At 41.3% G+C, this 15,011-nt stretch overlaps 1 protein-coding gene across 7 annotated transcripts in view; it reads right to left on the bottom strand.

Annotated features, from left to right (window-relative positions):
* KCNIP4 (potassium voltage-gated channel interacting protein 4) overlaps nt 1–15,011 on the bottom strand; it is a 1,207,795-nt gene that overhangs the window by 108,037 nt on the left and 1,084,747 nt on the right. For 5 of the 7 annotated variants that reach the window (XM_082389236.1, XM_082389235.1, XM_082389238.1 and 2 more), the window contains exon 2: nt 2,911–3,035. In XM_082389236.1, coding sequence (XP_082245362.1) covers nt 2,911–3,035 — 125 coding nt within the window. The remainder of the gene's footprint in view (nt 1–2,910; nt 3,036–15,011) is intronic. The other 2 variants (XM_082389233.1, XM_082389232.1) reach the window with 1 other exon arrangement.

Here is a 15,011-nt window from a genome sequence, read left to right as displayed (position 1 = left end):
TGCTGCTGCCCTGCTTTAGGGCCTCTCTTGCTGTATTTTAGGGCATATTTATTAGAGCTGTACACTGACTACAGGAAAAGAAATAAAAATTAAAGGGCCACTCGTTTTCTTTATCAGAGATATTGATTAATACATTCTGAGCAAACTATGAAGTCCTTTCATTTAAAGAATTATATAAAGTATGCTTTGGGTACATTCAGGTCTGATGGAAATTTATCTCATGGGACGGGGTAGGGGGACAGAAGGACAATGAAGAGAGATGAGAAAAATTAAAGATAGGAAGGAAGGGGAAGAGGCAAAAAAAAAGGAGACAAGAATTGATGCAGAGAAGAGACAAGGGAGGTAAAAGAGGAGGGAGAGAATGGAGGAATGAAGAAACAGAGAAGGGATCAGGAGGATAGGAAAGGGGGAGAGAAAAGAGGTCGGGAAAAGAGAGGGAAGTGGGACACATGCACCCCAATGTTCATCGCAGCACTATTTACAATAGCCAGGTCATGGAAGCAACCTAAATGCCCATCGACAGACGAATGGATAAAGAAGATGTGATACATATATACAATGGAATATTACTCAGCCATAAAAAGGAACGAAATTGGGTCATTTGTTGAGACATGGATGGATCTAGAGACTGTCATACAGAGTGAAGTAAATCAGAAAGAGAAAAACAAATATCGTATATTAACGCATATATGTGGAACCTAGAAAAATGGTACAGATGAACCGGTTTTCAGGGCAGAAATTGAGACACAGATGTAGAGAACAAATGTATGGACACCAAGGGGGGAAAGCGGCGGAGGGTGGGGGTGGTTCTGTGATGAACTGGGAGATTGGGATTGACATGCATACACTGATGTGTATAAAATTGATGACTAATAAGAACCTGCTGTATAAAAAAAAAAAAAAGAGAGAGAGAGGGAAGTGGAGCAAAGGAAGAAAAGAGGACAAGCAGGCAAAGAAAAAAATCAAACAAAGCAATGAATGCAGACTTCAGAGCCTGGGCAATTTTTCATGAAGTACCACTTGTAGAAGAGAGGCTGTGAAGATGCTGGCTCTGAAGGTTAATGATGGCAGTAATCATGATTCCAATTTGCAACAAATGGCATGAAAGGCAGCCAGACCCCAAACTGGGAGACCTACAGTGAAGGCAGTGGAGTGATAACGTAGCAGCAGTGCAGGGACGCTGAGAGGCTGGTTAAGTTCTTTATTAGGCAACCATTCTGTATCTGATGCATAATCCATTGTTATAAAGAAAAAAATTTATCACAAGATCTCTGAATTAGAGCAAAGGAGTTTGGATGTTCACAGGAATGCCTTTGAAATTCTATTCTACGATGAGCCTTCTCTTAGCATTTACTTTCAGCCAAGACTTGGTCTTTTTCACCTCTTCTCCCTCCCCATCCTCACTGTTCAGTGGTTTGCTGCTGTCAGTGGTCAGTGCTGTTTCATTGTAAGTGCTTCCTCTCTCTGTTGCAGCCTAGGCATGACTAAGAATTCTTGAGCCTAATTTTCAAAGTCCCTTTGTCTTTAGGTCTGTTTATTTGTATGTGTCATCCTGATAGATTACACATCTTGATGTGTAATATGAGTCCTACCTGTGTGGGGTAAGCACCCACCTCCATTATATCACCTTTCTCCCCACCCATTCCACCCCCATAAATGCGTGGGTGTCAGAAGAGGACCAGGTTTCAGAGGAGCAATGGAAGGAAACATTTAGGTAGCCCAGGCAAGGGGGGCAGTGAGGAGCAGAAATGGGGTAGAGAGAGACCCCATGGAGTCAGAGAGGTGGCGGAAGTTTGTGTGCAATATGCATGTTGGGACCTTATAAAAATATTCTGAAAAGGCAACTAGCATTACAAATTCTATAAGTAAATTTTTGTGTGGATACCATAGAAGAGGCAGAGTTTATCATCTGCATGAGGTTGGACAGAGATAGCATTGAGGTGGGCACATTTGAAGAGGATGGAATTAGCAGAAATCTTCGGACTCTATAGATTCCTACAGACCATGGAATGGGGGCTGTTAGGGGCTGGATTTGAGGAGGAATCGAAGCAATTCACTAGGATCTCGAGGGACACCTGTAGCATATGTAACTACGGTTTACATATGTGTAAGAACGTAACACATCTTGGGCTGTGTATGCCACTTAATATACGACCATTTAATACTCTTAAGGATGAATTACTTTCAAATAAATTCATGAGGGCGAGTGTTCTCTGCCTATTCAGACCATTAGCTCCTTGAGGACAGAAGCATATCTCCTCTGGCTTTCGAATACCCTGCGGTAACTAGCTTAATCCTGAGCATATACCAAGGCATCACTAGGAGTGTGTGCCTGACAGATTGCCCAGCCCACTCCTTGCCTCTCACCCTCACCCTCTGGTGTGCAAGGACTATCACTCTTCTTGATGATGATTCACTCAGGAAGGAGCCTGATAGGTGCACCTGGATCACAGAGAACCGAAAGGAGGGACTACCTACAGACACCTGTCATTCAGAGTCATGGGTAACGTGCTCTTTTAGAAATTATCAAACTTATCATGACTTTTCTGCAATGCTAGGAGTGGAGTTCCTTGATAGGCTCCAATCTATAGTCAATTAGTCCTATAGACAATTAGAGCTTATTGAAATGATGTTGATATAACCGAAAAGGAAAAAAAAAATCCCAACTAGAAATTGAATAAAGTAAACCTTTCTTCTGTACTCATCCTTGTTTGATTGTACAAGCAATGGCGTACCAAAGTGAACCAAAGCCCAAATGGATATCAACAATTTTCATATCTAGGAAAGATCTATAAGAAGTGTACATAGGATGGGGCTCTCACAGAACTGCACATTTTCCCCTTTTCCCTCTCGTTTCTCAGTGCTCCTCTGAGAACTGTGTGAAGGTAAAGTCAAAAAGAAAGTTCTTACATTCTTAAATCCTCTGTAAAGAATCTGGAGCTCCTTCTTGGTAAATTTGCTCTGGGCTTCCAGAAGCTCGAGAGCCTCAGGCCGATGCCTGACGGTGGCCATCTCCAGTTCATCTTCCACGCTGTCTGTGAAGGAAAACCAAAGTCTTAAGAACGGCCACTGCTCTCCAATGTGTATACACAGCAACAGAGGAAAATGGAATGAAATGTTTACTGCATGTCTGATTTTTCCAGAGGAAGGATTCTCACACTGCTAATAACAGTCTTTACATTTCCCAGAGTATACAGTATTAAGCTAATTCTATATAATATTTTTTCAAACTTTCTAGTCATCAGACACCACACTATGAACATTTTTACAGTACAGTTTGAAAAGTGTAAAAATCATGGAAAATCTTAACCCTTCAAATGTGTGTATATATCAAGCACTAGTTACAAAAATGGAATTTTAGTTTGATAGCAGTCTGTACCACCCTTGTATCATGCAACTGTGAGATAGGACTCTGCTAAATACACTCTGAAGATTCCATTAAAATCAAATGTTTTGCCTGGGGCTACAAATAAAGCAGAGCGATCAGGTGCTGAAAGGAGTCAAGTACTCAGCTGCCAGTTTGACTGGCATAAACCCAGTCTTCATAGGTGCACACTGGATGGACAGGAGCCCAGGGAACTTCTGGCTACACCCTACTTTGCAGCCAAGGGAATCCATAGCTACGGATAAATGCTGAAATATTATACTTTGCTTTGTGAATTATATTCACACTATGATTTCTCAAAGATGCTCTACACAAAGAAAAGAATTTTGTGTCCATGTAAATTTGGTAAATTTGGTAAAGTTTAATGTAGTTTGGGAGCAAAACACTGGAATATAAAGGTTTTGGGAGGATTTGCAACAAAGAATTCTGTTTAAATTTGTTTAACCCATTGACCCCAAATGGTATTTGTCCACTGAACTTTCTCCCCACAAGTAACCTCTGCTAACATCTTCATCTGTGTCTTAGGGTCCTGTAGAATGCAAGTCGGGAGATATTGGGATATATTAGGATCTGGGTGCCCAGGTCTCAAAGTATAGCATCCTTAAGTAATTTCAGCTGCTTTGCAGTGGGGCCCAATGGAGACCTAAGAGATTCTTCCTGCCATGGTCCAGTCTACACCTCAGCTAAGGAACTCCTCACATCCAGGGCCAGTACTGAAGCCATGGCTTCTCTCCATTATATCCCTTACTCTTAGCTACAGATTCCCAACTCAGACAGCTGAGGCTCAGGAGAACATCTTCTCATCAACTCGTCTCAGGGCCACACACTCCTGATTCCATGGCTCATGTGTTAGTTGGAAATTTAGACATTTTTGACTACAAAAGTCACATAATTTTTGATAATTAATGATGTTGCCTCTCGTTAACATCTGTGCCTACTTACTGCCCTGACACTCTGAGGGCAGTGAGGGGCCAGAGCTCTCACTTATCAGGGAAAAGAAAGTCAGTGGAACCCTAATCTTGGTGTGTCTTAATTACTGCCCTCAAGCAGTTTACAAAAGACCAATAAAGGCAATGAAATAAATCCTTGGAAAGGTTGTGTTTGTCAAAGTGAAGAAGAGGAGATAAAAGCAAATATTTGTTTTGTACTTTTCATATTATAATAGTTTATTTTGGAACAATGATATGAAAAAGCTGCAGAATAGTGATGGGGGGATAAGAATAATAAAAGGCTATGAAAAGATGGGCAGGCCAAGAATAAACTCTGAGCTGACAAGGATAAACTTGATGAGGAACTAAGTGCAGTGTGTACCTAAAGAATTTGCACGGGGCTAAAAGTAGCTGAGAAAAGGCAGCTAGGCATTAAAAAACTGACCTCAGGTTGGGTTTTATGGGGAAAATTTAAAAAGCTAAAATGGAGTTTTTTCAATTTTCTTTTTTGTTCTTTGGACTGGATGGGTTGATTCTACTCAATGGGTCCTGAGCTTGAGAGGATGTAGGAAGATGGTCCTCCATAAAATTTCTGTTGATCCAGTGCATTGGACTGTGTTGAAGTTATTGCAGTTGCCAATGCAGAAATACATGCCACGGAATAGACCTAATATAAATAGACAATAACAGATGGAAAGACTCTGCTTTCTTGAAAATGTCTTGATGAAAGCATCTTTTGAATCATTTACAGTATAATTTCCTCAACTTAAAATATTCCTCTTTCCTTTTTCCTCCAATTGAAATACATATATCTTTTATAATCCCATTTAAATATTACTGCCTTCTTTCTGAAGCCTTTCCAATTATTCCACCATGCAGAACTTGATGGGTCCCTGGTCAGAGTTCTCACGTCTTACCTACCTCTCATATAGCATGTAAAACACTAATTACATTTATGATCTGTTCATGTCTGTCTTCCTCATTGTGAGTGCCATGAGGACAGGAGCAATGTCTTAACAGATCTGTATATCCTCTGGACCTAACATAGAGTCTAATACCCCAGAGTTCCTCAAAAATTATTTGGGGGATGGGTGAATAAGTGAATCAGGAGGAGGGGCAAGATGGCGGAAGAGTAAGACGCGGAGATCACCTTCCTTCCCACAGATACAGTAGAAATACATCTACACGTGGAACTGCTCCTACAGAACACCCACTGGACGCTGGCAGAAGACATCAGACCTCCCAAAAGGCAAGAAAATCCCCACGTACTTGGGTAGGGCAAAAGAACAAAGAAAAAACAGAGACAAAAGAATAGGGACGGAACCCGCACCAGTGGGAGGGAGCCGTGAAGAAGGAAAGGTGTCCACACACCAGGAAGCCCCTTCGCGGGCAGAGACTGCGGGTGGCAGAGGGGGGGAAGCTTCGGAGTCACGGAGGAGGGCGCAGCCACAGGGGTGCGGAGGGCAAAGCGGAGAGATTCCCGCACGGAGGAGCGGCGCCGACCAGCACTCACCAGTCCAAGAGGCTTGTCTGCTCACCCACCGGGGCGGGCGGGGGCTGGGAACTGAGGCTCGGGCTTCGGTCGGATCGCAGGGAGAGGACTGGGGTTGGCGGCGTGAACACAGCCTGAAGGGGCTAGTGCGCCACAGCTAGCCGGGAGGGAGTCCGGGAAAAGGTCTGCAGCTGCCGAAGAGGCAAGAGACTTTTTCTTGCCTCTTTGTTTCGCAGTGCACAAGGAAAGAGGATTCAGAGCGCCGCCTAAACGAGCTCCAGAGACGGGCGCGAGCCGCGGCTATCAGCGCAGATCTCACAGCAACAGGGGCGCAGAGGGAAAAACAGAGAGATTCCCGCACAGAGGCTCGGCGCCAGGCAGCGCTCACCAGCCCGAGAGGCTTCTCTGCTCAGCTGCCGGGGCAGGCGGGGCTGGGAGCTGAGGCGCAGGCTTCGGTGCTAGCCGGGAGGGAGTCCGGGAAAAAGTCTGCAGCTGCCGAAGAGGCAAGAGACTTTTTCTTGCCTCTTTGTATCGCAGTGCGCAAGGAGAGGGGATTCAGAGCGCCGCCTAAACGAGTTCCAGAGACGGGCGCGAGCCGCGGCTGTCAGCGTGGACTCCAGAGACAGGCAGGAGACGCTAAGGCTGCTGCTGCCGCCACCAAGAAGCCTGTGTGCGAGCACAGGTCACTCTCCACACCGCCCCTCCCGGGAGCCAGTGCAGCCCGCCATGGCCAGGCTCCCGTGATCCGGGGACAACTTCCCCCGGGAGAACGCACGGCGCGTCTCACGCTGCTGCAATGTCACAACGCCTCTCCCTCCGCAGGCTCGCCCCGCCTCCTCCGTACCGCTCCCTCCCCCCCGCCTGAGTGAGCCAGAGCCCGCGAATCAGCTGCTCCTTTAACCCCGTCCTGTGTGAGCGAAGAACAGATGCCCTCAGGTGACCTACATGCAGAGGCGGGTCCAGATCCAAAGCTGAACCCTAGGAGCTGTATGAACAAAGAAGAGAAAGGGAAATCTCTCCCAGCAGCCTCAGAAGCAGCGGATTAAAGCTCCACAAACAACTTGATGTGCCTGCATCTGTTGAATACCTGAATAGACAACGAATCATCCCAAATTCAGGAGGTGGAATTTGGGAGCAGGATATATTAATTTTTCCCCTTTTCCTTTTTTTGTGAGTGTATATGTGTATGCTTCTGGGTGAGATTTTGTCTGTATAGCTTTGCTTTCACCATTAGTCCTAGGGTTAGGTCCGTCCGTTTTTTTTTTTTCCTAATAAATGTTTTCTTAATAATTTTTTCCTTATTTTCTATTTTTAGAAATTAAAAAAATTTTTTTTAACTAAGTGTTTTCATATTTTTTATTTTAAAAAATTAAAATTTTTTTCTTAATAGATTTTTTCTTATTTTTTCCTTATTTTTTATTATAAAAATTAATAAATCTATTTTTAAAAATTGAAAAAAATTTTTTCTTTATAAATTTATTCTTAATAATTTTTTTCTTATTTTTTAACATAATAGCTTTATTTTATTTTATTTTATCCTCTTTCTTTCTTTCTATTTTTTTCTCCCTTTTATTCTGAGCCACGTGGATGAAAGGCTCTTGGTACTCCAGCCAGGCATCAGGGCTGTGCCTCTGAGGTGGGAAAGCCAACTTCAGGACACTGGTACACAAGAGACCTCCCAGCTCCACATAATACCAAACGGCGAAAATCTCTCAGAGATCTCCATCTCAACATCAAGACCCAGCTTCATTCAACGACCAGCAAGCTACAGGGCTGGACACCCTATGCCAAACAACTAGCAAGACAGGAACACAGCCCCATCCATTAGCAGAGAGGCTGCCTAAAATCATAATAAGGCCACAGACACCCCAAAACACACCACCAGACGTGGACGTGCCCACCAGAAAGACAAGATCCAACCTCATCCACCAGAACACAGGCACTAGTCCCCTCCACCAGGAAGCCTACACAACCCACTGAACCAACCTTAGCCACTGGGGACAGATACCAAAAGCAACGGGAACTACGAACCTGCAGCCTGCGAAAAGGAGACCCCAAACACAGTAAGATAAACAAAATGAGAAGACAAAAAACCACACAGAAGGTGAAGGAGCAGGGTCAAAACACACCAGACCTAACAAATGAAGAGGAAATAGGCAGTCTACCTGAAAAAGAATTCAGAATAATGATAATAAAGATGATCCAAAATCTTGGAAATAGACTAGACAAAATGCAAGAAACATTTAACAAGGATGTAGAAGAACTAAAGAGGAACCAAGCAACGATGAAAAACACAATAAATGAAATTAAAAATACTCTAGATGGGATCAATAGCAGAATAACGGAGGCAGAAGAAAGGATAAGTGACCTGGAAGATAAAATAGTGGAAATAACTACTGCAGAGCAGAATAAAGAAAAAAGAATGAAAAGAACTGAGGACAGTCTCAGAGACCTCTGGGACAACATTAAACGCACCAACATTCGAATTATAGGGGTCCCAGAAGAAGAAGAGAAAAAGAAAGGGACTGAGAAAATATTTGAAGAGATTATAGTTGAAAACTTCCCTAATATGGGAAAGGAAATAGTTAATCAAGTCCTGGAAACACAGAGAGTCCCATACAGGATAAACCCAAGGAGAAACACGCCAAGACACATATTAATGAAACTATCAAAAATTAAATATAAAGAAAACATATTAAAAGCAGCAAGGGAAAAACAACAAATAACACACAAGGGAATCCCCATAAGGTTAACAGCTGATCTTGCAGCAGAAACTCTGCAAGCCAGAAGGGAGTGGCAGGATATACTTAAAGTCATGAAGGAGAAAAACCTACAACCAAGGTTACTCTACCCAGCAAGGATCTCATTCAGATGTGATGGAGAAATTAAAACCTTTACAGACAAGCAAAAGCTGAGAGAGTTCAGCACCACCAAACCAGCTTTACAACAAATGCTACAGGAACTTCTCTAGGCAAGAAACACAAGAGAAGGAAAACAGCTACAATAACAAACCCAAAACATTTAAGAAAATGGGAATAGGAACATACATATCGATAATTACCTTGAATGTAAATGGATTAAATGCTCCCACCAAAAGACACAGGCTGGCTGAATGGATACAAAAACAAGACCCATATATATGCTGTCTACAAGAGACCCACTTCAGACCTAGAGACACATACAGACTGAAAGTGAGGGGATGGAAAAAGATATTCCATGCAAATGGAAATCAAAAGAAAGCTGGAGTAGCAATTCTCATATCAGACAAAATAGACTTTAAAATAAAGACTATTACAAGAGACAAAGAAGGACACTATATAATGATCAAGGGATCGATCCAAGAGGAAGGTATAACAATTGTAAATATTTACACACCCAACATAGGAGCACCTCAATACATAAGGCAAATACTAACAGCCATAAAAGGGGAAATCGACAGCAACACAATCATTGTAGGGGACTTTAACACCCCACTTTCACCAATGGACAGATCATCCAAAATGAAAATAAATAAGGAAACACAAGCTTTAAATGATACATTAAACAAGATGGACTTAATTGATATTTATAGGCCATTCCACCCAAAAACAACAGAATACACATTTTTCTCAAGTGCTCATGGAACATTCTCCAGGATAGATCATATCTTGGGTCACAAATCAAGCCTTGGTAAATTTAAGAAAACTGAAATCATATCAAGTATCTTTTCCGACCACAACGCTATGAGACTAGATATCAATTACAGGAAAAGATCTGTAAAAAATACAAACACATGGAGGCTACACAATACACTACTTAATAACGAAGTGATCACTGAAGAAATCAAAGGGGAAATCAAAAAATACCTAGAAACAAATGACAATGGAGACACGACGACCCAAAACCTATGGGATGCAGCAAAAGCAGTGCTAAGAGGGAAGTTTATAGCAATACAAGCCTACATCAAGAAACAGGAAACATCTCGAATAAACAACCTAACCTGGCACCTAAAGCAATTAGAGAAAGAAGAGCAAAAAAACCCCAAAGCTAGTAGAAGGAAAGAAATCATAAAGATCAGATCAGAAATAAATGAAAAAGAAATGAAGGAAACAATAGCAAAAATCAATGAAACTAAAAGCTGGTTCTTCGAGAAGATAAACAAAATTGATAAACCATTAGCCAGACTCATCAAGAGAAAAAGGGAGAAGACTCAAATCAATAGAATTAGAAATGAAAAAGGAGAAGTAACCACTGACACTGCAGAAATACAAACGATCATGAGAGATTACTACAAGCAACTCTATGCCAATAAAATGGACAACCTGGAAGAAATGGACAGATTCTTAGAAATGCACAACCTACCGAGACTGAACCAGGAAGAAATAGAAAATATGAACAGACCAATCACAAGCACTGAAATTGAAACTGTGATTAAAAATCCTCCAACAAACAAAAGCCCAGGACCAGATGGCTTCACAGGCGAATTCTATCAAACATTTAGAGAAGAGCTAACACCTATCCTTCTCAAACTCTTCCAAAATATTGCAGAGGGAGGAACACTCCCAAACTCATTCTACGAGGCCACCATCACCCTGATACCAAAACCAGACAAAGATGTCACAAAGAAAGAAAACTACAGGCCAATATCACTGATGAACATAGATGCAAAAATTCTCAACAAAATACTAGCAAACAGAATCCAACAGCACATTAAAAGGATCATACACCATGATCAAGTGGGGTTTATTCCAGGAATGCAAGGATTCTTCAATATACGCAAATCAATCAACGTGATACATCATATTAACAAACTGAAGGAGAAAAACCATATGATCATCTCAATAGATGCAGAGAAAGCTTTTGACAAAATTCAACACCCATTTATGATAAAAGCCCTGCAGAAAGTAGGCATAGAGGGAACTTTCCTCAACATAATAAAGGCCATATATGACAAACCCACAGCCAACATTGTCCTCAATGGTGAAAAACTGAAACCATTTCCACTAAGATCAGGAACAAGACAAGGCTGCCCACTCTCACCACTATTATTCAACATAGTTTTGGAAGTGTTAGCCACAGCAATCAGAGAAGACAAAGAAATAAAAGGAATCCAAATCGGAAAAGAAGAAGTAAAGCTGTCACTATTTGCAGATGACATGATACTATACATAGAGAATCCTAAAGATGCTACCAGAAAACTCCTAGAGTTGATCAATGAATTTGGTAAAGTAGCAGGATACAAAATTAATGCACAGAAATCTCTTGCATTTCTATACACTAATGACGAAAAATCTGAAAGTGAAATTAAGAAAACACTCCCGTTTACCATTGCAACAAAAAGAATAAAATATCTAGGAATAAACCTACCTAAGGAGACAAAAGACCTGTATGCAGAAAATTATAAGACACTGATGAAAGAAATTAAAGATGATACAAATAGATGGAGAGATATACCATGTTCTTGGATTGGAAGAATCAACATTGTGAAAATGACTCTACTACCCAAAGCAATCTACAGATTCAATGCAATCCCTATCAAACTACCACTGGCATTTTTCACAGAACTAGAACAAAAAATTTCACAATTTGTATGGAGACACAAAAGACCCCAAATAGCCAAAGCAATCTTGAGAACGAAAAATGGAGCTGGAGGAATCAGGCTCCCTGACTTCAGACTATATTACAAAGCTACAGTAATCAAGACAGTTTGGTACTGGCACAAAAACAGAAATATAGATCAATGGAACAGGATAGAAAGCCCAGAGATAAACCCACGCACATTTGGTCACCTTATCTTCGATAAAGGAGGCAAGAATATACAGTGGAGAAAAGACAGCCCCTTCAATAAGTGGTGCTCGAAAATTGGACAGGTACATGTAAAAGTATGAAATTAGAACACTCCCTGACACCATACACAAAAATAAACTCAAAATGGATTAAAGACCTAAGTGTAAGGCCAGACACTATCAAACTTTTAGAGGAAAACATAGGCAGAACCCTCTATGACATAAATCACAGCAAGATCCTTTTTGACCCAGCCCCTAGAGAAATGGAAATAAAAACACAAATAAACAAATGGGACCTAATGAAACTTAAAAGCTTTTGCACAGCAAAGGAAACCATAAACAAGACCAAAAGACAACCCTCAGAATGGGAGAAAATATTTGCAAATGAAGCAACTGACAAAGGATTAATCTGCAAGATTTACAAGCAGCTCATGCAGCTCAATAACAAAAAAACGAACAACCCAATCCAAAAATGGGCAGAAGACCTAAATAGACATTTCTCCAAAGAAGATATACAGATTGCCAACAGACACATGAAAGAATGCTCAACATCATTAATCATTAGAGAAATGCAAATCAAAACTACAATGAGGTATCATCTCACACCGGTCAGAATGGCCATCATGAAAAAATCTAGAAACAATAAATGCTGGAGAGGGTGTGGAGAAAAGGGAACACTCTTGCACTGTTGGTGGGAATGTAAATTGATACAGCCACTATGGAGAACAGTATGGAGTTTCCTTAAAAAACTAAAAATAAAACTACCATATGACCCAGCAATCCCACTACTGGGCATATACCCTGAGAAAACCATAGGTCAAAAAGAGTCATGTACCACCATGTTCATTGCAGCTCTATTTACAATAGCCAGGACATGGAAGCAACCTAAGTGTCCATCATCGGATGACTGGATAAAGAAGATGTGGCACATATATACAATGGAATATTACTCAGCCATAAAAAGAAATGAAATGGAGGTATTTGTAATGAGGTGGATGGAGTTAGAGTCTGTCATACAGAGTGAAGTAAGTCAGAAAGAGAAAAACAAATACAGTATGCTAACACATATATATGGAATCTAAGGAAAAAAAAAAAAAAAAGGTCATGAAGAACCTAGTGGCAAGACGGGAATAAAGACACAGACCTACTAGAGAATGGACTTGAGGATATGGGGAGGGGGAGGGGTGAGATGTGACAGGGTGAGAGAGTGTCATGGACATATATACACTACCAAATGTAAAATAGATAGCTAGTGGGAAGCAGCCGCATAGCACAGGGAGATCAGCTCGGTGCTTTGTGACCACCTATCGGGGTGGGATAGGGAGGGTGGGAGGGAGGGAGATGCAAGAGGGAAGAGATATGGGAACATATGTATATGTATAACTGATTCACTTTGTTATAAAGCAGAAACTAACACACCATTGTAAAGCAATTATACTCCAATAAAGGTGTTTAAAAAAAAATAAATAAAATAAAATCACACACACACACAAAATAAGTGAATCAATTAACAAATGATGTTGCCGCTGAAGTTTCAATCCCCTTGGAGCCCCTTGAACCTTAGCTGCCCTCTAGAAAATTATTTCTCAAACTGGGGTTTGTGGACAGCTGGTGGACCTTGAATGCTTTCTTTGGAATCACAGTATTCTCTATGCATTGTTCTGAGAAACACAGCATGGGCAAAAGTAGAGGAAATTTTAATCAGATTTTCTGAGCAATCTCTCAATCATAGTATAACCTCCTCTAACCCTAATGACCTTTCCACTGGAAAGAAACAAAATAGCACATTAACTTCTCAGCCTTTGTTACAACACAGCAGTCAAAACCACACTACCGACAAGGTTTCTTCCTCCAGCTGGCTCAGACTTGAAGATGCTGAGACTGAGACAAAAGAACCAGGGCCGGAGGGTCCGTGTAATTGAGTTAAGCATGTGTGATGGGATGAGCGTCACGTGCAGTATTCAGAGCACCACCCTTGAAGAGTCTGCCTGCAGACTCTTGTTTTCCTAGCTGACTGACACCTTACTTCTTAATGACTCCTACCTGCCAAAGGGCTGTTTCTATTTCCAGAAGGCTGACAAGCTCTAAAAACACACCTGAAATCATCCGCAATCACCAGCATATCATAAGTTATAAAAGCAACACCACCTAACCCAATCAAGATGCTGATTTGGGAGGCAAGCTCTGCGGAGAGCACAGCATGATTCCTCGTAGGACTGGGAACTTCACAGTGTGACTCAGCCACCATTTAAAAGCATGCACTCTGGGGGGTTTTTAATACAGTGCTTAACATTTATTAAGTTCGTTATATGCCAAGAGATGGGCTAAGTGCTCTATGGATATAATTCTAATCCTCACAATAACTCCGCAATGAGGTAGAATTATCCATTTTTTTACATATGGGGAATCTGAGTCTCACAGTGGTGAAGAAATGAGTGACCAGGTGTTACATAGGAGAAAAGACAGAGGTAGAATTTATACCCAAGTCTTTGATGCCAAACCTTATGTTTTTTCTACTTTGCCAAACTCTCTCTCAATACTGACAGAAATAACAATGATTAAAAATAACATTTTTCTCTCCTCTCCTGCACTGTCAAATGTCTCAGAAAGGTTGACTATATCCACTGGGTCCATTTCCTACCTCCTGTACTCTTTTTAATCTACTGCAGTCTGACTTCTGGCCTTGTTATGGGTTGAATTATGCCCCCCTAAAATCTGTATGTTGAAGGCGTAACCTCCAATATGACTGGATTTGGAGATGTGACCTTTAAGAAGATAATTAAAGTTCAATGATGTCATAAGGGTGGGACCCGAATGTAATACAAATGGTGTCTTTATGAGAAGAGAGAGAGAGACACCAGGGATACACAGGCACGGAGGAAAGGCCATGTGAGGACACAGCGAGAAGGCAGCCATCTGCAAACCAGGGAGGGAGGCCTCAGGAGAAACCAACCCAGCTGGCATCTTGAGTTTAGACTTCCAGCCTCCAGAATTGTGAGAAATAAAGTTCTGTTGTTTAAACCACTCAGTCTGTGGCATTTTGTCATGGCAGCCCGAGCTGACTAATATATGCACCTATATTCAAAAGACATACAACTCCAGTAAAAGCAGGTCTTGCTATTCACAGTGAGCCCAGTGAGCACTGGGTAGTCTAGCCAATCATATCATTTAATCTTTATAGCACCCTATCATCCCTATTTTATAGATGAGAACACTGAGGCTTGGAGAAAGAGTCTAAGTAAATTGTTCAAGTTCGGATGACTAGTTAGTAATGAAGCAGACAGCTGTCTCTGGCACCCTAAAGTCCAACCTTTTATTTTATTTTAATTTTTAAAAATTTTAATTTTACTGCAGTATAGTTGATTTACAATGTCGTGTTAGTTTCAGGTGTACAGCAAAATGATTCAGTTATACGTATACATATATTCATTCTTTTTTAG

The sequence above is a fragment of the Balaenoptera borealis genome, assembly GCF_965194805.1.
Source record: "Balaenoptera borealis genome assembly, chromosome: 4".
In the NCBI taxonomy this organism is placed as follows: Eukaryota; Metazoa; Chordata; class Mammalia; order Artiodactyla; family Balaenopteridae; genus Balaenoptera; species Balaenoptera borealis.
This window is presented reverse-complemented; position numbering and strand designations above follow the sequence as displayed.